This window comes from Lutjanus erythropterus, chromosome 10, assembly GCF_056507025.1.
Source record: "Lutjanus erythropterus isolate fLutEry1 chromosome 10, fLutEry1.hap2, whole genome shotgun sequence".
NCBI lineage: Eukaryota > Metazoa > Chordata > Actinopteri > Lutjaniformes > Lutjanidae > Lutjanus > Lutjanus erythropterus.
In genome coordinates, this window is record NC_139326.1 from 24,908,227 (window position 1) to 24,932,754 (window position 24,528).

General features: G+C 38.9%; 2 protein-coding genes across 2 annotated transcripts; both read right to left on the minus strand.

Annotated features, from left to right (window-relative positions):
- Window positions 1–1,381: 1,381 nt before the first annotated feature.
- pggt1b (protein geranylgeranyltransferase type I, beta subunit) lies at window positions 1,382–17,424 on the minus strand. The gene is made up of 9 exons (XM_084728747.1): window positions 17,267–17,424; window positions 16,386–16,504; window positions 13,839–13,903; window positions 13,163–13,314; window positions 12,030–12,162; window positions 9,468–9,513; window positions 6,575–6,759; window positions 4,993–5,101; window positions 1,382–2,031 (listed from the first exon to the last, which is right to left on the minus strand). Exons 1-9 carry the CDS (start codon window positions 17,392–17,394, stop codon window positions 1,865–1,867), a joined length of 1,104 nt encoding a protein of 367 aa, XP_084584873.1. The 5' UTR covers window positions 17,395–17,424; the 3' UTR covers window positions 1,382–1,864.
- Window positions 17,425–17,825: 401 nt separating this feature from the next.
- ccdc112 (coiled-coil domain containing 112) lies at window positions 17,826–21,929 on the minus strand. Its single transcript, XM_084729553.1, has 12 exons — window positions 21,781–21,929; window positions 21,435–21,524; window positions 21,198–21,273; window positions 20,740–20,866; window positions 20,263–20,379; window positions 19,909–20,046; window positions 19,410–19,507; window positions 19,097–19,223; window positions 18,702–18,878; window positions 18,434–18,532; window positions 18,218–18,336; window positions 17,826–18,111 (listed from the first exon to the last, which is right to left on the minus strand). The coding sequence occupies exons 1-12, from the start codon at window positions 21,878–21,880 to the stop codon at window positions 18,081–18,083; spliced, it is 1,299 nt and encodes a 432-aa protein (XP_084585679.1). The 5' UTR covers window positions 21,881–21,929; the 3' UTR covers window positions 17,826–18,080.
- Between the last annotated feature and the right edge of the window lie 2,599 nt (window positions 21,930–24,528).

Sequence of the window (24,528 nt, forward strand, 5' to 3'; positions counted from 1 at the left end):
CTTCCTTGCTGGTACTCCTCTCTGCTGTGTTGACCTCCACTAATCCACTGAATATCGATAAGTACCTCAAACAACTCAACTACAAATAATCCAAACTATCCCTTTAACGCCTGCGAGCATCTGTACAAACGATGGGTAGTGCTTGTCGTGCTCAAGTCTTGGTAGATGCCAAAACTTTAGGACTCAAAAGGGAGGTGACCACCACGTTGGAAAACAGTTGTTTCCGTCACCTGAATCTCAGTGGCACATTCTGTCTGTGTGCATTGTTCTTTGTTTTTGCCCTGCGTCCTTTCTGACTCTGAAAATAACGAGTCAATTCCCACTGCTGTTCAAAAGAATATATTCCCCCCAAGTTCTGATACCACTGTCTCATCTTTTTCTCCTATTGATTTTAGCCTGGCTGGTATCTTGCAGGGAGTGTGGAAGCTGGTGAAGGGGGGGGGGGGGGGGCTTGGATCAGTTCAGGGTTTGAGACACAAGGGATGTGCTGCTAAAACTGACAGTACCTTGCAGGAAAGAAGGGATTTTCCTCCCTCTCACCAAATTCCCTTTCGAGGCCCAATCTATTTTTCTGGTCGCCTCAGGAAAAATGAGAAAACTAAATTATACTTTCTGATCTGAAATGATAAGGCTCGTAGCTAAACTCATTTTTTAATCTTCTTTTGAGGATAGCCATTCATAAATTTGGCCCTTAGGGTTTCACCCTAGCGGTTTTATTATCATTTAAATCTCTCTTGATCACCGAACAAAGCCTGCAGTGGTGAAACTGAAGTGAGAAACACAGGAGTTTACCTGCCAGGCTAGTATCACCTTTGGGACTGGAGAGCTTGACTAGAGGGCTCTGAAAAGGTTCAAGAGCAGCGTAAGGATGAGGTGATGTTAGGAGGGCAGACAGCAAATCAATACTGTAAAGGGAGGACAGTGCCTCAGGAGTGATTTTTTTTTGTCTGAGAATGTAGGGATATTAACCTAAAGGAAACATAAATTTGTCTCAACAATTTTCTAAATTCCCCCCAAAATCAACCATGGGCCCAAACTGATATGTCAACAAAAATCAGGAACCTATTTGTTATATTTTCTTAAAAAGATTTTTTGTGTGGGGTTCTATGAGGTACTTATCGACAGTCAGTGTATTTGTCTTCAGAATAATTACCTCATACATCCCCACTTCAAAAACTATTTCTTTAATAAATGGGACATTATTCAGCGATAGCAAACACATAGATAGTCAAGTCACATAAAATAAGATCCTTCTGCTACTGAGGCCACCAGTTACTTCAGAACCATTTAGAGACATGCTTTAGAGGTCCTCTCCTCTCCTCTCCTCTCCTCTCCTCTCCTCTCCTCTCCTCTCCTCTCCTCTCCTCTCCTCTCAAGTAATATTTACTTTGCGGATGTTTCTCATGTCCATGTGAAGTGAGTCAGTAGTGTTCATCCTTGGCTAGAAAGGTTTACAGCAGATTGTGTTGCTGAATGCTATCTAAAAAGTTTTGAAAATTGAGGCATTTGAAATTTCTTCAAGTCTCCAGTGACTCAAATTTGACTTTCTGGCACATAAATTTACCTCCCACAAACCACAAAGCACATTGTTATTTACTACAGTCTAATAGTGAAAAAGGCAGCAAAAAAAGTGTGGCATATATTGCTTAACAGAAAAGTCACTTCAGATGGACTTAAAATGAGCTCTCCGAAGTCACTAGTGTGTAACTGGAGACTTTACAAAAACCTTCCTGATTCCTGAAATGAGGAGGCCTCTCAGATGAGGGGCCAAACGTCTTCAAGACACACAGTAATAGTCCAGTTGCCTTTGACCGACTATGGTTACCGAACCTGTTCAGAGACAGAGCTGTGGACTGTCCTGCTGTCAGTGCTGTCTGCTGCAGCTGCCAGTGCTGTCCCTCCATGTCTGCTGCAGCTGCTGGAGGTGCTGAAAGGCTCTCTGGGTGATGTTAAGAGCTGGGTGGACCTTCCTCAGACTGGGCTCTCCGATCAGTGACAGACCGCACAGCCCTAAATAGGCATGGAGAGGGTCTGACGGGCAGAAAATGGAGAGAAAGGGGTAAAGGCGAAGAAAAGGGGAGCAGAGTGAGAGAAAAGGAGGAGAAAAAAGGAGAAGCCAGGTCAAATATGGTAACATGTATGGCAGCAGAAGCACCTGTGCGTGACAGGTCTGTATCAGCGATAAGACAATAATGATGTTTGTCACCTCACTCTCCATTACTGAATCAATAAAGCTGTAATCCAATTTCCCCTAACAACCACCATTATGCAAAAACATTGTTTTTCTTGAACTGTTCCTTTAAGAAGATATAAATAATGCACATAGGTTTTCCCTCCCCTGGGACCAGAGTAAGAGCTGCACAGCCCAGTAAATGGAGCAGTAATTGAATTATAATGAAATGACAGATCACTGGACAGAGAGATCAGAATCAATCGAAGCACCATTAGCAGCATCAATCAGGATTCATAAGGCTCAAGGATGTACAGATGACTTGAATTTGTCCATGGTCTGAGGCGAGGTCTAATTAATAAGGTTTTTTTTTTTTTTAGATTTATATCACAAATTGTAGAAGACAGAGATTGTATGTGGAATCACAATGAAACAATTAAATTTATGTTTTGGATAACAGCTAGCTGTGAATAATTAATATGGACAATAGAAATTTACAGAACATTAACTAGGTTAAGACCATGGTATCTTTCCAATAATGGTCGCTAAATGATATTAAATTATTGCCCAACAGCACTTCAGAGTATCAGCCATTTATCTTATGATTTTGATTAGAATACCATATCTTAAACCATGTGCAGAAGTGCTTATCAGATTAGCAGAGTCAATCCTTCCAGTGCAGGGGGATGTAAGACAAATGATAATGGTCTACTGTGCCTTTTTGTGGCCACTGGAAAAATCCAACTCATCCATTCAAACCTGCAATAATGCATTTTGTTAACCACTTATCAACACAACAATGAATTATAATCACCTTCTAAGTTGATATGGTCAAGTTATTAGCAAACGGTTGCATATTTACACACCCAAAAGTTACAGAGCAACATTATTGTTGACCTGGAGTCTCTACCTCCCTGGAGAATCTAACTCCAATATCCACTCTCTTTTAGTTCTATTTTGGTCTCTACCAACTCCTGTGGAATATATCTGGCTATTTAGCTGCTAAATCCCCCACTATGTTCACCAACTATTCACAAACTTTGTCAATCTGGTGTTTGATGCTGAGCAGGTAGTAGGTTTTTAGAGGTTTTTCACTGAAAAAAGCTGCCTGTTGTACCCACAATGACACTATGAGAGCAGCAAGTGGGAATCAAAACAGTAAATACATGGGGATGACAGCTTAACAATGAACTGAAACTCAATATAAAGCTGAGGGTAGCTGCAGATTCAGGTAATTATTGTCTGTGGGTTCATCACAACAACTGACTCCTTTCACATTGTCATCCAATGCCATCTGAAATACTGTTATATAATATATTGATTGTAACCGCTATAAAGAATTCCTTCCAACATCTATCATCATAGGGAGGCTTTGTCACTCATGGCCACATGAAATTCATCATTGTTGGACAATTTCACTAACCATGAGAAATGAGCTACGCACAAACCGTCTGCTGTCAGGGTTACAAAGGCAGAATTGGATACAGAAAGGACTACATGTTGTTTTGGCAATTCTGTCCAATTCCACCACACAAAGATCTCAGAGGCAGAGACTGTTTCAACAAAAACAGTCTGTCAAGATAGACAGTGGCATCATGCTGCTGGTAATCATACTGCCTAATGTGAGAATGGGTTTTCACCACACAAACATTTCAAACTAACTAATAAATGACTCTTTACAAGAGCAATGGCCAGAGATAATCTTATGATATTCTGATCTGTGTGATCTGTCACTTTGACGTCTATTCAGACATCTTTATAGCCATGAAATCAGACAATGAAAAGAGCTGTGCATCTGTTTCCTGGGTTCATGACAGCAAATGCTTTTAATGAGACTCAATTAGGCTAAAACTTAATCACCCTGTATCTACATAATACAATTGCAGCTAACATGAAAATTGATGTAAGTGTCTTCTGAACTCCTTGTTCAAAGTAGCAGTATTTTGTCCACATCTGCTTGACAAATACACACCTCTTTTGTTCTGTGTTACTGGTAGCTTCCTATCTTCCCAGAACAGTTTCTGGACATCAGCATGACTGCACTGTTTAAGTAAATGCAGGTCCAATGTTATCATTACCCATAGTGCAACAGAGTCCCTTTCATTTCCTAAAACTCTCCTTTGTTCAGTTGTATTTACGACGCTTTGTCAATGCAGCCTCTGTCCTGTTTTGCTTCATTGTTTCTTGCAGCCTATCTTCTCTGCTCTGGTCCTGTAATGTGAGGAGCTCGATCTCCAGTGTCCTCGGGCTACCCATGAACAATCACCTCATCAATTACACATTGCAAGGGCAGCAAGAACACACGAACACACAAGCATGTGCACCATTGAAGTGTAGGGTTACAAGAGCTTTTCCATTGATCTCGCATTAAAAACTCCCAACCACAACTCCACCCTGACCTCCGTGCACCTGTGGAGGGCAGGGTAGAAACTGTTCAGCCGAAAGAGAGACCGCTTGGTTTCATCATCTTTTTGTCTTTTAAATCTTTGAAGCTACTGAAAAATAAACGGCAATAACATGTCGTACAGCAGCCTCTACATGGTCATTTGTGGTCTGTTTGTTTCCACCAAACAGACATTACTGATGCCATTCAACCCCAATCCATCACTTGTGTGCAGCAGTATGAAGGTTCATAGGATTTGTGTCACTCTTGCTCTGACAGAAATCCCCTTATGGATACAAGACCCATATAAAGAACCATGGCAGTATTTTGTAATTAGTTTTCCAGTGGTGTCTTTTTATTTGCACTCTTATCTGATGACTGAAAGCCTCTCATGCAGGATGTTCCTGTAATAACCACCTCTGTGAGTCAAATCACTTACCTGGATGGCTGTCCGGCCACTTGGCGAATCCCCCCACCAACCGATCCTGCGTGGACAAGATGAAGCTCCTATTCTTGTCAAAGTTTGTGAACTGGAACACATCCAACAGCTGGGGGTGGGAGTGAAGGAGATGGGGGAGAATGTGAGAGAAAAGGGGGGGAACAAGGAAGATATTTTACCATGACATTTGGGAACAAACATAAAAACTTAATGTACAATACAATCAATTATAAATACATGTTGACTGCAATCAATGATCAGTGCAAGGAGTAATTTGCAAAATTAACACACTAATGCAACACTTTATTTTTAGCAGTGATAGTAATAGAGATATAACAGGTTACCAAAAGGATTTCAGTGATATCATTATATTTGTCATGTCACATTACATGTTACCAGGGGCACCGATTTAAAGTCAGAAATGAGAGGCACCAAACAGAAAAACACAGCCAGTGTCAAGAAATGAAACTACCACCTCACTTAATGATTAAAACAATAAATCAACACAAATAGAAAGTAACATTTACTTAAATTAAAAAAACAACCTACTCAGAGCAGCAAACTACTTAACATTAGGCCCGATGGTAAATGTGAGCCATCTACTCTATTTTAACTGAAATTTCAAACAGGAGCAAGAGGGCAGCTCACTCTGCTCTGACTAGGGTGTAAAATGCAAATAAATATATTTATTCACTGCTTTTTTATTGGGCATCAACCTCATGTTTATGCATATATGATCTAAAAACAGACTTTAGGCCCAAATAAATTCTTTAAGTTGAGATGCAGTGGAACACAGATGTGAGGCTGCAACCTGCAGACACAGGGAGGATAGAAAATTATGCGTTGCACTATAGGGGCATCTGCAGTGATACCACCACGAAACAGCATCACCCTTTTCCATTTTACAATGCCTATTTGTAGTTCTGCTGCTATTGTGTGAAAGTAATGTAAAAGACGTGTAAAACATTACTCTACACAGAGTAACACCGTAAAATAACATTACTTTCAAATAACAGTAACTAAAGTAAGGCCTTATAGCCACTAGAACTGATCAATCACTTGATATGTGCTTTCTACACACATACTATCGGAGAAGACATCAAACCTCAATCTTTGCCATATACAAATATTTGTATGAGTGTAAGCATTGGTCCCTCTGGCATGTTTTTGACCCAGAAATTCACAGTTTTCCTGCATTGTGTTGCTTATGTGTGTGCATGTCCCTGGCTTACTCATCGCTGCTTGCAGTTTAGCTCACAGGGCCATGTGTTCGCATCGATGTACCTCTGGCATAGTTATGACCCACATGATGAAAGGTCTTCTCACCGTTTTTTTTTTGGGGTTGTGTGTATGAGGGTGTGGGGGATTAAACCAGTTGTTAAGGCAGTGCGAGTATATACAGTGGTATTTAAAAAATGCCCAATGTTATTTAGTGCATGTTAGTGCACTTTTCAGAACTTCTCTTATCTGCTCTCACATGTGAAAATGTTGCAAAAGTGCATTAAATCCGAGGTAAAAAACTTAAATGCGCTCAACATGTTAATGCATGCAGTAGTGTGTACATGTATATGTCAGTCTGTACCTCTAGCGTAGCTCCCACCCAAAAGGAGTAGCATGTGTCTACAGGTTTGTTAGGACGCCCGTGGAAGCCCGTCTGCTGCCTCATGATACACCAGCGCCGGATCCTGTCCAGCTCCCGCTGACTCAGCGCCTCCTCCAGTCGACCCATCAGACACAGAGAGGCTATTGCGCAGTACGTCCAGCCACCTGGACACATAGACGAGCAGGTGAATGACACAGACATACAGCGGGGAATTTCTAACACAAATGAATACAATTAAATGAGACTACTAATTTCTGACAGTGCATTAAAATTAAACAGTGGTTCCAGTGGTTCACTCCGACATGTTTTTATGACTGAAAACAGGATGATTACAGGGCGCTGCAGTAAAAACAGAGTGTTTGTCTGCGTGTGGGCCCTTTTGCTGCCAAGTATTTGATTAGCATGCTGCTACTCTCATTTTCCACCTCTTCTTGGAAGTTACAACAATGTGGAGCTACCGTATGTTTCGTATGAATATACAGAAATGCTTGCTGGTGAGGACAATAACTGCATTTTTGTTTTTTTTCTGCACAAGAATGGAAGACTTCAGAATTTCTGCAGGTTTCAACAAGTTAAATTTAAGACTTTTTAGGACCATTATGAATGCAATTTAAGACCTATCTCACAGCCATACTGCCAAAAAAATATGAAGATATGAAGGAAAAATCAATTCCCCGAACTTTGTTAGTGTAGAGTGGGTCATGCTGGGGCTGGACTTTACTGATGCTCCAGACGTAAATACAAAACAATAATGGGTGATGGCAAGCATTTTCTGGTGACTTTTTACAGCAGCTTTATGTTTTTCTGACTTTCCATGCAACTCTAATCCCTTTGTACCAAAAGTTCCTAATGTGAGTGTTGTGCAGTGGGCTTCAAGTTTATCATTTTCAGCAGGCTTCAACCAAACCAGATCTCACGGAACTCACACGGAAAATAATCTTAACAGAACAATTTTAACTTATCATTCTTAGAAACGATTATTTATAGCTATTGACGCCGTGTTATCCCACACTTGTTACACACAATACCTGTGCATGCAATAAGAAAATCTGACCAGACTGCAAAGTTTGCGTCAGTGGTTATGGGTTCCATGTTGGTTTTGTTTTGTAGTTTTGTAACAGCATGATCCATACAAATTTTTAACAAGACACATTTGAAAGTGAGACTGAAGTAAATGCAATTTTATAAAAGTAATGTTAACATAATAATACAATACAATAAATTTTAAAGATCTATTAAAATCGTTTTCTTTTTAAATGCCTAAAGTTCAGATTGAAGGATTTGAAACTTTTTAAAGACCCACAGAAACCCTGGTGGCAGTGGAATAAAATGCTTCAGATGGGGACTGAATGCAGCGGGTCTTCACAGCTAGAATCATATAAACGTGAGTCTGCTCGACAATTGATGACAGGCTGTCATCATCACAGCCGCAAGCAGCAGCTATCCATCACCTTCTACAACCGTACTGTCAACTGCTTTCATTATCACTACACGTTTAACTCATCCCTAATCATTATCACCAGCCCAGGCTGCTTATCAGCGTTTGTGTGTGTTCATCATGTGAGAGGGAGAGAAACAAAGACAAGGTGGGGTGAAGTGTGTGTGTGGGTCAGGGGTGTAAATCTGTCAATGTGTTGCACTCGCCTCCATTCAACCATGCCTAGCTCACTATCTAGCTAGGCACAGGAAGATCAGAGAGGATAGATACAAATCTGGATCAAACACAGCTGCTGGGAATCCAAAATCCCTTACTACAACAGTAAGTTGGGGACAGGCATATAATTAAAATTTGAAATAGAAATAAAAAAGAATGCACAAAAAAATCTGTGGCTGTGATGATAAATATTCACGCCTGAATCTAACTATTTTTCCTCATGGAAACCAACAACTGGGAATTTTTAAGTGCGTTTAATTAAATAAGAAGTACTCTGTCTTCAGAAAACAAGAACACATAGACTAAAGAAGGAGGAATTGCTGAAAATAGAGGAAGCAGTCAGATAAAAGCCTAAACACTGAATACATAAACATAGTGAAGTTAATTTTTTTCCCTGGCACATAGCATCTGGAACACCATGTTTAATGTATTAAACTACACACTGGTTCAAACACGATCATCTACAAAAACAGTGTGGGAGGTCTTGGTGCTGAACAAACACAACACTTTAAGGCTGGATGGGTTATGGGCATCTACTGTGTATCTCTACTGATGTGTAATCAGCCCCCAGACAGAGAGTTGGCTGGCTTTGCAGAGGGGAGCAGAGTCTCAGTGAAGCCTGTAATCATACAATTTGAATTTATCGCAATGAGAGGAATAACTAAGATGCACTGGGATTCCTCCCTTCAAGCAGTTTTGATGCTATATATTTAATTTATGCGTTCGTAGTATGTCACACAAACAGGTAATACTACCTTTACCATGTCAAAAAGGTGACTATGGATAGGTTCAAAGCAGTGCTCTGTGTGTGTGTGTGTGTGTGTGTGTGTGTGTGTGTGTGTGTGTGTGTGTGTGTGTGTGTGTGTGTGTGTGTGTGTGCGTTGGAGGAAAGCTTTTGTGTCAGAATAATAAGGTTTAATTTGGGAGGGGGAGGGATTAACGAGGACAATGTATCTACAGAGATTTTATTGGCTAATCCTTTAAACCAGTTACTCCCATCAGCCACTTTCATGCCCTCTACCACAACACCGCCAACGCACACACAAATGTTTTTGATCTCATATGAGCGTTTTGACTCAAAATCAAAATGATATTCACAAGACATACATTTTTACTCTTCTTCTCTGACCAACAAGACAACCTCCCTGATGTGCATTCAGCTTTCAAACTCACATTTCTGTAACTAAATGTAAACCAGTAGAAGATGATCATACTCACCATGTGACTCTCGCCCAGCTCCCTGGCCAAATCCATTGTCGTATGACTGTAGAGCACAAAGTGAAAGCCGTTCAATTACAAGAAATATTTCATCTGGCAAGAAAGGCTAATGAAAGAGATTAGTCTCAGTAGAGGCTGTACTGTCACATTTATTCAATATATTTATTCATACTGAAATTATCTTTTAAAAATATAAAAATAAATCTGGGAGGCATTATTTTAAACTGAATGTAAAAATGTCAACACAAACAAATACAATCTGGCTTTGCTGACTACAGCAGTGCTAAAATATGAAGTCACAACTGGACGCATCATCAACCAGGAAGGTATCTTGTTTTATTTTTTAATGTTTCCTCCTTTCGTGTATTCTACTGTAGTCAAACATCAGCAGTTACAAACTAAATGATCTCATTAAGGATGCAAACATACACAGAGAAACATTCTAGAAAAGCTCTGGTTCTGAGGAGCGTGAGAGAAAACCACTTCAAAGATGTTCTTTAACAAAAGATGATGCGATACAAGTTACGCCATTGATATGAACTGGTATACACTTCCTGTCTGCTAAGTGGGTGTGGTCGGGGATCACACACACAGACTCGTTCAGGCCAACGCTGCTGGTATGACATGTGACAATAGCTAATGTTAATATCTAATTTATTCCTTACCTGTCTAAAGACTTTGTAAAAGAAAAGATAGCTATTACAGCCTATTACCACACAAAGGGTGGGAATTTTCCACTAACTGACTCAGTACTGATGGAGCATTGCTGGACCACATCAAAACAATACAACACTAGATACAGTACAAATAAATATTTGTGGCTTATTTTGCCACTTGCTTTTATCTGCTAGTTTAATGTGTTTAATGTTTATAGAGCATCTTTGGAAGAGTTATCCGAGTTGCCAGATCTTGCAAGAGTTTCTAAGACAGAGACAGGTCTTGAACAAACTTAATTTGCTCATGATTTGATTATCTGAAAATGCCATTTTAGTGTTGAAATGTGTTTCGAAACTATATGGATTGTGAAAAATAAGACTGCTAGCCTATTAAACAATGAGGGAGGTCATGAGTCTCCTTTCTAAACAGTCTTGGTTTAAATATTCAGGTAAGATATTTTAAAAAAAACAAAAAAACAATCCAGGTTTGAGTTATTTATTTTTTTTATTTGCCATTGTTTGGCTAAATTTCCTGTTAGTCAGTTAAGTCTAAGCTCTATTTGTTGTCCAGCAGCTACATTGCAGTCTTTTTGTTTAGGCTTTACTCAAACACATTTTTAAAACCACTCTCTAAAAGTTTGAGCATCAGTCTCTGATTTAACTACAAAAATGTTGCACAAGAAGAGGTAATGGTCCCCGGCATGTTTTACTTGTATCTCAGTCTACACCAACTTTTTTTATGGAACAGCGCAGCTAAAATGAGCGTGCGCTTTTCTATGACCTTATTTTGGGACTACGAATGGGCACCTGGTTATTTCTGCTCACAGAAATAAAAGGAACAAGGTTTCATGAACCTAAAAAAATCAACATTTGCTTTCGAACGTCTTTATTTTCCCTGTTTGAAACTGTGTGAGGTTCAGCAACAGATGGCAGTCACTTGGGAAAAACTAACAAGGCTGAGTCCTCGTCTGCTCATGTGTCTGGTCTGATCAGACCATAACAATAAGGTTGGTAAATGGATACATGGCGCCATCCAAATGTAAGTGAAACGTCAGTGTGGCTGGTGAACTTGACTACTGTTCCAGGGCTTTAACACAGACAACCACCTATCATTTGTTGGTTTCTGTATACTTCCATTCACCAATAAACTAAGCTGCTTTGCCAAAGACATTTTTGGAATCCACCCACCAGCATGTGGCCAGTGGATAAATATACTTTTCAGACATGATTCACATTTATCTGTTTCGTAATTAACAGAGTGTGTGAGATAGAGTCATACACACCCTGTGCTCAGTCAAGAAACTGTAATGAAACACTTGTGCTAAATGTCAAACTTAAAGCTCAAGTTTAGATTTAAATGTGATGACCTCTCTGCTCTGGGGACTTAAGTTGTACAAGAGACTGAGACGACCAGCGTGAAGACAATACCTCCCACAGACTGCTTTGATGTATCTAACCCACAACTCATGGGAAAAAAGACAAAAACAAACAAACACCGAAGCTAAAGTAAGGGCTGCGTTAAACATCAGTCAGCAGTTTGACAAAAATATCACCAAAGTGCCACATTGTAAACTTGGAACACGTTTTTCTCCTGGCGGGGTGGAAAAACCTCTACTACAGCTTTAAGATCATGATGCACTGCTCACCCCCCCCCCCCCACGTTTATTATAAATGAAGTATTTCTAGGCAGAGTGCCACCTACTGAAGGTGGGTGGCCTATTCTCCTCATTCAAGTGCAGAGGCACTACTATGAATGGTGCAGAAACAGAGGTTGTACCATTAGGGGAGAGTCCTGTTGGCCTGGAATATAAATCTTTCTTTGTATTCATTCATTGGGGGTGCAGCAGAAAGGTTCTGTTCTCCTCACGGTTTAATGTCTCACTGTATGTTTCTAACATCTACTCACCAAACTTCCTCTGATGTACTCAATGGCCTTTTGGATGTTCATGCCTGACCAGTCATCCAGCATGTAACAGATACTGGCTGCACAGTAGATAAACCGGATATCATTTTCACTGCCTTCTGGCACTGCATAGAAACTAGAAGCAAGAGGACATACGAAATGAGCTGAATCAAACTCCTGCACCGGGTCAGGTACCTGCTGGCAAAACAGTAGTTTAACAGGTTAAAAAAAAGTATAAATTCATGGGTTCAGGCATATGTGAGAATTAGCTAAATGTGGGCAGACAGCGGGTGAGAAAACAAAATTGTTTTTGTTTTTATTTGAAAACTCAGAAATGAAAATAATTGCATGGTATTTCAAAAATCTACATCAGCTGATACTATAAAGCCTAAAGAGGGGGTTTTCTTTTTTATTATGAAAGCCTAAGGCACAACCTTTGACCCCTAAATGCTTGCTCCTTGGTGGGAAATATTTGGTTTCTGTAAATATTATTAGAAAGAGTACACTCTAAGCCTGCTCTCTTCTGTTATGACTGGGCACTACATAAATAAAAATTAACTGAATTCAATTCACAGCAATGTAGACTAGCTAGAAGCAAATACATCAAAATGGATGACATAAAGGCAAAAATATCCAGTGATGAATACTGTATTGTGGACGATATGTCTTTAAAGGCCAAGTTGGTGTTGGCATGATCAGAGACTGTGAGAATAACTTGCCATTGCTCCTTGTTTAAAAAAATGGCATTAAGTCTTAGCTTTTGATAGCCCAAAGCTAGAAACATTGTCAAGGAAACACACTGACAGCTACAGGAGTACAGGGTCTGCAGCAATTGACTTAACACTTTTCAAAGACCAGTGAGTGACTATATAGTTTATGTGTTTAATCACGGGTCAGGTCGCAGGATTGGCATTAAAGGTTGGGTCTTGATTTGTAAGCTGGTAACAGTATTGAGGATTGCGGTTGCAGGTTTGCAAAACTGGACCTGTGCAGGCCTCTGAGTTAAGTGTCTATATTCAGACTTTGAGAGTTGATGTCAGCCCACATTAAGACTGCTAATGTCCACATGACCTCAGGTGTATGAGTCAGACTGAAAGTGCTGGTGTAAATCTGTGTTTGTGTGTATGCGTACTTACCTGCCATCCTCCAGCTGCAATGCTCTGAGACCAGCCAGACAGGCCTGCTTGTTAACCCGGCTCAGGTCGTCCCCAAGTATTAGCAGCGAGCACAGCCCAGTGTAGGTCATGGCTACATGGCCGCTGTCATATGGATGAAGCACACCTGGACCCTGAAGAAAATACCAAAATGAGATGTCACTCATACAACTGCAGTGCAGAGACAGAAAGTAACATTTTGCAGTAGTTAATAAAACCAACATCTGGAGAAAAAAAATGTTTTAGAAGCAATACTGTAATAGGAACAGGCAGATCACGTATTTAACCATCTACAGAAAGCATAAATAGACCTTTTTGGAGGAAATAACTCGGGCTGGCAATGCTGTTATATCAAAAAAAAAAAAGTGAAAAATACATTTATTACAATGACTGGTAATACTGCAGCTGCTGGGATGACAGTTATAAAACTGGGAATGGCCCAGATCATCTGATGTGAGAGAACAGATTGATGCAATGATTTAGATGGCTTAAAAATCTACATATTTTGAGAACAATTAATGCAAATGGAGAAATAGAAAAAACAGACTCACAACACTAAATACCCAACATATATCTTTAGACTAAGGCAAAGGGAGAAGACAGTTTACAACTCAACTCAAACTTGGGGTCAGTGTTGAGGTAAGGAGAGGCACTGTACCTTTGTGCTGTAAGGAATTCCAATATGTGATGATCCTCGAAACCCACAACGACTTAGGTTAGATTCTGGAAGAGAATAACAGGTGAAGTACGGGTAGAGATGTAAGATATATTCAGCATTGCATACTAGTGAACATCAAGATAAACTGGAAGAAGAAAACACTACTCTGGTTCACCGTTTCATATTCTGTTTGTATTGACCTTCAGCAAGGTGCTGCAAAGATGCACAACTAGCTATAAAGTGTATTGCTGCCATCTACTGGCCACAGTAAAAACATTACATAGTGCAGAACTCCAAGACCAGAAAGTCATTATACTGCAAAAAGTACACAATGTGCTACAAAGACAATTTCGATATATGACAACGAAACTATTCAGAGAACAGTATTTTCACATATGATGTACCACATGTTATATCACCATTCTGACTGACTGACAGGCTTACAATACATTGACCATGTTGCACTATGTCGTGGGAAGTGTTATGCTCACTTATTCTTGAATTTAATTCCTGCAATTTCTGAATCAATCAAACCAGAAAAGCTCTGCAATATTTGTATATTTACAGCATACTGATGTTGTAACCAAAACTGTTTGCTAATTAGTTTTTGATTTGAAAATGGCATCTACAGCATCATTAGGTACAGGTGTCTTCTGCTGTAGACGCAGACAGACATTTTACATAGATTAACTCAACATACACATATTAACTAATGTAACACACCTGTGCTCAAACAGACAGCAACAACACGCCCATCAACAACTGATAAAAGCCTCGACAGCTTCAAACAACAAGTACATTTCCATACTGATGATACATTAGGAAATTTTAAATATGTCCCAGGCTGTATTTTCATGCCTAATGACAAGAAAGGCAGCCAGACACCAAACATATGGCAGCAGCAAAAATTAGATCAATCAAGCATGGCTATCACGACATGATTTCTGTTGATGTCTTGAATAATTAACTAACTGGGCATCTAAGCAGATGGTACAGAGTGACTTGTTAAGAGACAGAAAAAAACAAGTCATTAAATATTTAGAGTCAAACTTTCTCTGATAAACAGAGGTACAGCTGGAACAGGTTAGATGAGGAGGACATCTGGAGGCCAACTATTTCACACACTTTTGAAGTCTGACAACTCTGAAGAAGTCAAACCTGACATTTTCCTGAAATGTAATCTTTAAGGAAATCTGATATTGGCAGTAACCTAAACTTTCCCCGATCCCCCTACCTAGCAGTCCCCTAGTTCTTTGCCTCTGTCCCACCCTGATGAAACCATAGACCCTTATATGCACACATATTCAAACACTAGTAATAACATTAACAGAATAATACCTTGTATATGAAATGTTTCAGTATGTTTCAATTACTGTCATTTCAACATAGAATTTCTCCAAAGTTTTAAATGTTTTTCTTGACATGACCGTTTATACCTCCCTCTTGTACTTCGAAGAAACCTTGTATGTCAGAATGTCTGGACCAAGTGTGCCCATTCCAGCAATAAAACATATTAGTGCTGCATGTTGTCTAAGCTAGCCTCTGAACCACTACTCCCCATTCCTAAAAGTATTTACTCATAGACCACTACTTTCTAGGCTTGCAAATTTTGTGCATTTTCCTTAACTGATAGTTGAAAATGTTAACATCAATAATTGATTAATCATTAGAAGTCTACACAACACATGTCTTTTTCTCAGTTTGATTGACAATTCTAGCAGCATATTAGTTATGGGAAACATTAATTCACAAAGCACAAATAATTTAATCAAACAGAGTAATAAAAAAATAAGACTCTCACTTGAAACAGCTGCTCTTGTCCACCTGTTCTTATTCAACAAATGTCTCAGCCAGACAAAATAATGTCAAATTGAGCACAACTACTGACATTTCTATACTAACAAGGCAGACCAAATCATGTGAAATTGTACACAAAACATAGTTAGCAAATTATCAATCAAGTACATTTTTAACAGTGATTAATGACGAACTATTACAACTTTACTTTTTCTCCTGTCTATCTGAAATGCTGAAACAATTCTGAGAATTTCTATCCACAGTGTCAGAGAAGTTCAAAATCCTTGCTGTACTGACATAAATAAAATAATGCTTATTGATGCAGCTCTTTTGATGCTTTGACAGTGCTACTTTTTGACTCTGGAAAATGTTGCTATAGTTATACGTTATAGTGCAGAGGTTAACACATGGAAAACTGGACTTCTCTGCACTTCTCTGTACTTATTTGTCCTATAGGGCACCCAATAAAAATGTTTTTATGCTGAGGATTTGTTGTTATCAGAATCAGAAATGCTTTATTGATTCTTGGGGGGAAATTGTTTGTGTTACAGTTGCTCCCATTCAAGAGAAATTCTATGTTTTTGAAGCCCTGTGTTTAACTAGTTGCAACAACCTTTAGATTTGCTGCTTCGTGTCAACATTTGTTATGGTATTGAACACTAATGCAAACATTTTTATATGTATACTTTACTGTTTAAACACAACTTTTTTACAGTCTGGTGTGAAAGAGTGAGAAGATATGAGACTTACGATCCTCTGTGGGTAGAACCTGTAGTGAGTAGATCCACTCAATCATAACATTTCTATCGATCACATCCAGAGCGTCCAGCACATCGAGACCAGACAGGGCGAAGAATATGATAGTTAACCTGGAAAGAAGGCAGATAGCAATCTCATTAATTTTTCAGCATTTTATATTGATGGACATAAAGATACACTTAAGCTACAATAACGAATGCATGGATAGAGACAGCAATAAATCAGAGGCAAAGTTGTGGCTGTGAACAGTCGCAATCCATCCAACTCAAGAGATATTTCTCAAGTTGACAAATGAAAAAACTGTCCAACTTCACAGTAAATTATTTGTGAAGCTCACTTCCAAATGAACCTTATTCTTATTAATACATAATTTAATAACGTTGAGTAATACGTTTCACAGGGCGTCGCGCCCCGCTGTAAGTTACTGTCAGTTTCCTGATTTACTACAGCCAATCTGTCATAACTTCACTACCCTAACTGATATTAGCAAGGACGCTAAGCTAAGTAGCATTAGCCTCCGGTGGTCTCAACAAGGGAACCCCAGAGCCGCGAAAGTTCTCGCGAGAATCACCATATTAACTCGCACATTGATCACTTTCTAACCTTAAACAAGTGCTATATGTTTCTAAATATGCACAGATTTTTTAACCACAACGTTGACACCTTGTAAAATATGACTGGTTAGTACAAAAAGCACAATGACGAAACAACACGTACGAATCTCACGAGAGTTTTGCAAGTCAACGGTTCCCTTCTAGAGAGATATCAAGCCTCCATTCAAAACGGTTGAACCCCAGCTAGCTTGGATGCTACTCAAGTTTTTCAAGAAAACAGCTGAATTTGAGCAACGTTTTTCATTCCAGTAAACGCACCTGGTTGTTTCCAGCGAGGCATATCTCTCAGGTAACACCTGAAGTGTTCTCTGGAAGAATCGTACGTGTCGATCTCTTAAAAAGTCTAATTGCTCAAATTCTTCAAACTGGCTCTCCTCTTCCGCCATCTTTGCATCCGCACCTATGAGGAATCTTTTCCGGTATGTTTCTTTTTCAAAATAAAAGCCCACACTACAGCGCGATGTACAGAAATGTAAGACACAGCCAGTGGCGGAATGTAACTAAATACATTTACTCTCAAGTACTGTGTTGAAGTACAACTTAAACTACACGAGTATTTCCATTTTTACCACCTCTGCTTCTATTCCACTACATCTCAGAAGGATATCTTGTACTCTACGTCTACTACCGACAGTATATAAAAGTACAGCTGATAAAATTAGTCGATTGTCAGAAAATTAAATGGCAGTTATTTTGATAATAAATTAATAATAATTCCTAATTCCTTAATAATAAGGTTAATAGAAAGCTGTAAATATCCAGTAATACTGACAGGACTTAACAGAAGACCAGAGACAAGAACATAGAAAGAGCAAACATTTATTTAAAATAAGAATTTTGCAAAACTTAAATAAATTTAAGTAACAGATTGTACAAAACCTGACACAGAAGCATGTAGTAGATTCAAATAAAGGCACAAACTGATTGAGGTCTCATTGTGTAAAATTTTCATTTCTATAGGAATTAATGCATTTGCATTGCAGAAAGTCCAAGAGAAGCTTGGTATTTAATTTTACATGGTATGGTGACTTCTCCATTTCAGGGCTGTTCGGTTGGCTTCCATTGCTGATCATCACAGGCCTTGTCTCCAAGTGGGAACAGCTCTACAACAAAACAAAAGCAATTCCAGTGATTCAGTATGCAACTTATATTATTACCCAAAACATTCCTTAATAGTATAGATAGCACAAAAAATACAAGCAATCAGACCTGTGAAACATTTGCAGCACAGGACCTCCTCCTGAAGGTCCAATGTGTTTCATTCTCTCCTCCCATCCTTTAGTGGAGCGAGTAAGTCTGGAAGGGTCTCTACTGACGTGAGCATCCACCTGAGGAACAAATGAACATCAACCCATAGCTCTGTATATTAAAGATTTTCAGATTTTGTCATTAAAATGATTTTCTTTTTATCGACAGAACTCTTACCTTCTCCTTCAACTTAGCAGCGATTCTCCTCTGTCTTTCCTCTTCCTCTTTTTCATTCAGCTGTGCCTCTTGAAGCTTTGCCTTTACCTTGTGAAGATCCTGCAGAAAGTCAGAAGCTTTGTATTTAATTTTACATGGTATGGTGACTCTTCCACTTATCTACTAACATTAGCCTTTGTTATTATTCCAACATTTGAAAAACCAATAAAACCTAACATGACAAAAACTGTGCTGGTCTTGTATTTCTTGCTGTCTCTGTGATTTGTACCCTTTCATTAAAGCATCTGATGGCCTTTGCTGCCTCCTTTCCCTTCTCCTCCATCTCCCTCTGTTCCTCCTCTCTTCTCCTTCTCTCCTTTTCCTTGTCTTCCTCCTCCTGTTCTCTCTTCACTCGTAGCTGCTCCTTCCTGGTCAGCTTCTCTTCCTGCTGGCGGCGGCACTTTTCCTGATTGATAGAAATAATTTTGATTGGTAAAGGTAAATGTTTCTCGATGGCAACAACCATGCACCTGTTTACACCGTATGTATTGCAATGATTTTCACGCTAAATATATTGTACAATAGTCAAAAACACCCAGACCATTACATAACAGTACGGAAGAACTATCTCTGATGAATAACAACAACGGTAAAATTACTTTTCACACACATGCACAAAAGCACCTTTGCCCGTCTCCTCTCTAGTATCTCCTCAACCCGTCTCTGTTCCTCTTTCTCTTCCTCCTTCCTTCTCTTCTCTTCCCTCCACTTCTCCAGTTGCTGTGCCATCTCCCTCTTCTCCTCCTCAGTCCTAAAACATAAGAGGATTGAACACATCTAAACAATCAAAGTGACAAAAACAAAGACTATGAGCAAATAAAGCCCTAAATTCGCTTTTATTTAACATTGGGGTGCATTTTGCGGTTATAGTCAGGAATCAATGTCTGCTCCACCTGGTCTTTCATTTTTTTTCTGGTCTATTCTATTTCTGATTCACCTGTGTTGGTGGGTCTCCTTTCTCCCCTCTGTCTCCTCCTGATTCTGTATCCTGGCTTGGCGTTCCTGATTCTTGCTGGCTCTCCACCGCTGAATAGCCTGAGTAGGTTATGAAGACAAGTGTACAATTATTCAGAAGACAATACCACAGCTTCCAAAAATGTTCTCCACAATGATGCAGGCGTTCTTTTGAGTCAGTCAAAGGCAAGAACAGGCCTTTGTGTAAACTGTAATGATGATGAACAGTTTGTGGATATTAGTTCTGCTCCTCTCTGACTCAGATGAGAAAATAAGTGAAATCTCTTGCTATGCAATTTGGAATTAATTACATTCACGTTTCAAATACAGTCAGATGACTTTGTCAAGACTCCTTTGCGTAGTGAAGGCTGTTGCTTTTTCTTATACTCTTGAGCTTGTGTGCACTGCTGTGTTTATCATGTACCTCTCCAACTAGCGTTTGGTTTACTGCTGAGTTCATACATGTTTTGCCAGTTTTCTACCTCTCTCTTTTTGTCCTGCAGGTACATCAGCTCCTGATGCCAGTCCTCATGTTGCACTATCTCCTCCAGTGTTTTACCAGGCAGGTACAGTTTGGCCTCAGTCCTGTAGGCTGGCTGCCCCCTGTGTTTTGTCCAGACCTGTCAATCAAACAGAGTAAATCAGACAGGAATCTTTCAGCAATCGACCCTTGACTTGACATCTGCTGACACTGCCTGAAGCAAAACACTGAACACTGTTAGTTTCATGAGTGTGTTTAGTCGGGGTGTGCAATGATCTGCAAGTGGAAGATGGGAGAAGAAAGGCAAGTTTCCATTACAACACCAGTGATCACAAGATACTAAATAATGTCTTACTTTAAGGAAGTCTTGGTGGTCATATTGGTCCCAGCCACCATAAAGACCTCCTGTCTTCTGCAGGAAAGCCTCCAATGCTCTGACCTCAGGAGGGAGGTCTCTGTCCGGGAGTTTGGTCTTATGGAAAAAATAATACTATTAATAAAGTGCTGCGTGTATCAGAATTATACATGCATGTTTCTGAAGTCACTGGGACCAAAATATTTTTTTTTCTGCTGACTCCTACCACAATATAAGAAGAAGAAGAAGAAGAAGAAGAAGAAGAAGAAGAAGAAGAAGAAGAAGAAGAAGAAGAAGAAGGCACACTTTATTAATAACTTGGGGAAATTACATTAAGAAAGAGTATAAAAACTTTCTCATGATTTCAGAAAATAATATTGCTGGTAATCTTGTGACACTTCTGTACTCAAACACAAATTTCCCAAACCATGGACAACAGAGAAAACAAAGAAAGGAGGACAGTGAGGGAAGACAGACCTTAACAGTTGGAGCTGGGGGTAATTTGGGTTCTGATTTGACAGCAACACTCCAGTTTTCAATCTTCTTCTCATAAGCAGCGATCTCCTGCCTACATGTCCTCTCTTCAATCAAAAGTTCCGCAAAGCTGAGAGGAGCGGAGAAACACAAAAGACGACTATTCATAACATCTTCACTACAATGCATTCATTCCTGTTGTGGAGCGAACACTGATCAGTAGCTGTTCTAATCACCTGTTGCCTGCTGGGCAACACTACTGGGATGTTTTTATCTATTCATTGAAAAGATGCATAGGTAGGTATATATATACAGGTATATCATGACCTGAACATTATGAGTTTAAGGTAGTATTTGTTGAAGGGTTATTGTGTTAAAATGCATTACATTTCATAGGGGTTTCTATTCTTTTCAGTTTCTAAATCTAATTCGGTCTTGAATTGCTCAGTTTATCTTGTTACCATGACTGCTGTTCCTTCTTCAGGGTGTTAATTGAGATTTCCACCTCTGACATTTGTTCCTTCAGTCTTTCAATCACTGAAAACACAAAGGAGAAATACAAAAACATTATTACCAAAGATTTATATTAATGGTGACAAAAAGTACTGAATGTCTGACAGGATGGCTAAACAAACGATAATAAATAAATAAAACTATGATTTAAGTTGCTATGAAGAAATTCTGCTAACAAAACTTACATTCAGGAGTTGGTTTCACATCTATTAGCTGTCTTTGAAATTTCCTCACACTGTTACGAATCTTCTCCAGTTGCTTTTGATGATTCATCTCTAAAGAAAAAAAATGCAAAGAACATTATGAATAGCAGGTTTTATCAAAGTGTTGAAGGTGGATGTCTCCTTTCCTTTACTGCTTTGACTCCACTTCTAGGGAGTATTTGGACACAAAGCAAAAAGGAACTGGATGTACTGTAAGTCGTCACAGTAGTTTATCTTATTATACCTCATGGCAATAGTGCTGTCTCAGTGGCCCTGCCACCCTGCTACATTCAGGAGTAAAAGTACACTAATGCAAGGAAAGACCCACTTTCAGTATTTCTTTCCTCTTCCAGCGTTTTCTCATACTCTTCCAATTCTTCACACTCATTTGTCCAGCCATTTTTTCTGCACCGAATGATCAGCCTCATCTCTTTCTCCAACTTTTCAATCCTGAGAAGAAAGAAGGGTAAAATTAAATGGATATATTACATCATTGACCAGTGAAGACTCACTAAATTTAAATATTCATAATGTTCAAGGACTGATTTAATCTGTTAGTGGTTTAATTATTGGTTGCAATAACACAGCACATACAAGGAATGGCCTTTCCTCTTTTCATCTTATTCTTACATTAAACTTGAAAGTCAAAGTATAACATGAGTTTTGCTTTTCTCATTTAGTGTAGTGACTTAGCAGCACCAAATCAGTTTTTGCTATGGCTGGCAAAAACAATCACCTTACAAAATTATGCATCAATACATAAGATCTGCAGTAAACAGCATCTTTTAGAAGCTTGTTTATGTCACTTTTGTTTGGTGAGATTAGAGGTACATGCTACAATTAGTTGATTAAATTAGCTGTCATTTATTAAATGAAAGTATCTATTTATAACCATTATTAATTGTTTTGAGTCATTTTTTAAAGAAAAAAATTCTATCTGATTTCACCCTCTCAAATGTGAATACTTTACAGTTTCTTTCATCCTCTGACTATCTTTGTGCTGTGGATAAAACAAGACATACGAGGACATCTCCTTGAGATATGGCTCTCTTCTGACATTTAATGGACCAAACACCTCATCAATTAATCGAGAAAATAATCAATGTATTAATCAATAACGAAAATAATCATTAGTTTTAGCCCTAGATAAGATGTAAATATGTCTGAGGTAGTGATGGATTTCATTTATTGTAGTAGGGCATGCTTGTTATTTCATCCACCTACTGTATCTCTTCAATCAAAGTTAAGTGTTCAACAATTTGGAATAAATATTAGAAATATGAAATAATCCTGTGTAGCTTCACTCACTGCCTCCTATTCTTCTCGGCTTCCCTGAGAAACTGTGCAGCTTTCTGTCTGTCCAGGCTGGGATCCATACTGTCAGGGCTGACAATGGGTGACGTGCAAGACTGCTGGACACCTCAGTCTCCCTCTCCCAGCTCAAATTCACTGTGAAAACACAACACAAGAGCTGTAACAGTAGTTCTACTGAATTATAGATTTTCGGTACTCTTTCCGTCACTGAGTGTAATATGTAACAACAACCGTAGGTATGAATTTAATCTTTTTCGGACTCTGTCTCAGTGTCGTGTCCGATAATAAAACACACCACGTCATTCATCACTCTGGAGCCACAGTACCATGGGAAACCATGTAACATGTTGGGCATCAACCATCACCTCCTGCTCTTATCTACTAACATTCAAACCGTCACAAACTATTAAACCAATTAATGACGAGTGTACATCGGACATACAGTATGTCAGCGATTAGGTCATGTAAAACAAAACCACAAACGTAGCAAGCGGCTCCCCTCTCCTATAAATTAGACTAGCTAACCTTAGCTAGCATTGATTAGCCCGCTAATCAGTCGTTCAGCTGTACTTCATCTCTCCTACTTTCCCGAAAAAACACCCCCAAACATTTGAGACAGTTAAAATATTGTCGATTGTCATCTGGTTTAACGCTATGCCAGTTTTTGAACGAAGGACTTGAACAGAGATGTGAGTTACCGAGCGATGTTTAGTAGCTGGTTGTGTGGTTGCTAGGGTAGCCATGTCTACCTAAAAAAAAAAAAGTGTTAAAACAACAAAACTTTATTTAAAAAAAATCCCCAAATGAGAGTCAATACCAGCTTTCACATCAATGACTTTCACTGAGTGATATTGTGGGTTTCATCACTAAGGTCGATTTATACAGTGATGTCAAGAGGGGAACCCCAGACCCACACAATAATAATAATAATAATAATAATAATAATAATAATAATAACAAAAACAACAACAACAACAACAACAAAAACAACAACAACAACAACAATAATAATAATAATAATAATAATAATAATAATAATAATAATAATAATAAATAAAAACAAAAAAAAAAATCCCAAACCTTTTCACCCAAAAATAAAAATTCAGTCATCATCCAGAGACCCTTATGCCGACTGAAGGTTGGGTTTAGCTTTTTTGTCCACAAAACACTGCTGGAGTTTCACAGGTAAACAGTGTTGCAGTATCTCCCAAACAATCGACCTGACAAAATAAATGCGGCTCTCAATAGGCATGAAGTTGAGTAGAAAATGACAGAATTTTCATTTTTCGGTGAACTATCCCTTTAACATTGATCTATGGAGAGTTTAGCAAATCAAGGGATCCCCTCTGGACCTGAGCAGGAGGTGCTGCAGCAGGTCAGTTGTAGTGAGTTTCTATGGTTACAGTGACGCTCCCTGACGCTTAGAAACTTTCTGTGGGTTTGATCTCCTCAAACTGTGAGTGAGCTTCTCTCACTCATCCTGTGTGGATCTCCAGATCAAGACTGTCATAAAAAAATATGTAAACAGTTTGAGCTCCTCTCTCATTCTCTCCTGGTCAGTGTGTTCATACACAGAGTCATAGGAGGCCGTAAAAAAATATATAAATCTGTAAAACAATAAGAAAAGAAACGTGAAAATCTAAAGAGTTAGTTTGATCTCATACATATTCAAACAGTTTGAAAAAGTTTAAAACATAAAGTAAATTTCTCTAAAAGCTGGATGATTAACACTGTCTGTACTGGGATCAACATTATCCAAAGC

What these genes read in the sequence shown, in the direction of transcription:
- pggt1b (XM_084728747.1), bottom strand. Translation starts at nt 17,394, where the DNA reads ATGGCGGAAGAGGAGAGCCAGTTTGAAGAATTTGAGCAATTAGACTTT. An exon ending in GGTTCTACCCACAGAGGATC is followed by an intron (nt 13,904 to 16,385) that starts GTAAGTCTCATA and finishes ATTCTCTTCCAG; the next exon opens with AATCTAACCTAAGTCGTTGT. An exon ending in GTGGCCGGACAGCCATCCAG is followed by an intron (nt 2,032 to 4,992) that starts GTAAGTGATTTG and finishes TCTGCCCGTCAG; the next exon opens with ACCCTCTCCATGCCTATTTA.
- ccdc112 (XM_084729553.1), bottom strand. Translation starts at nt 21,880, where the DNA reads ATGAGGCTGATCATTCGGTGCAGAAAAAATGGCTGGACAAATGAGTGT. An exon ending in TGTGAAACCAACTCCTGAAT is followed by an intron (nt 21,274 to 21,434) that starts GTAAGTTTTGTT and finishes TTGTGTTTTCAG; the next exon opens with TGATTGAAAGACTGAAGGAA. An exon ending in TAGAGAGGAGACGGGCAAAG is followed by an intron (nt 18,879 to 19,096) that starts GTGCTTTTGTGC and finishes TCTATCAATCAG; the next exon opens with GAAAAGTGCCGCCGCCAGCA.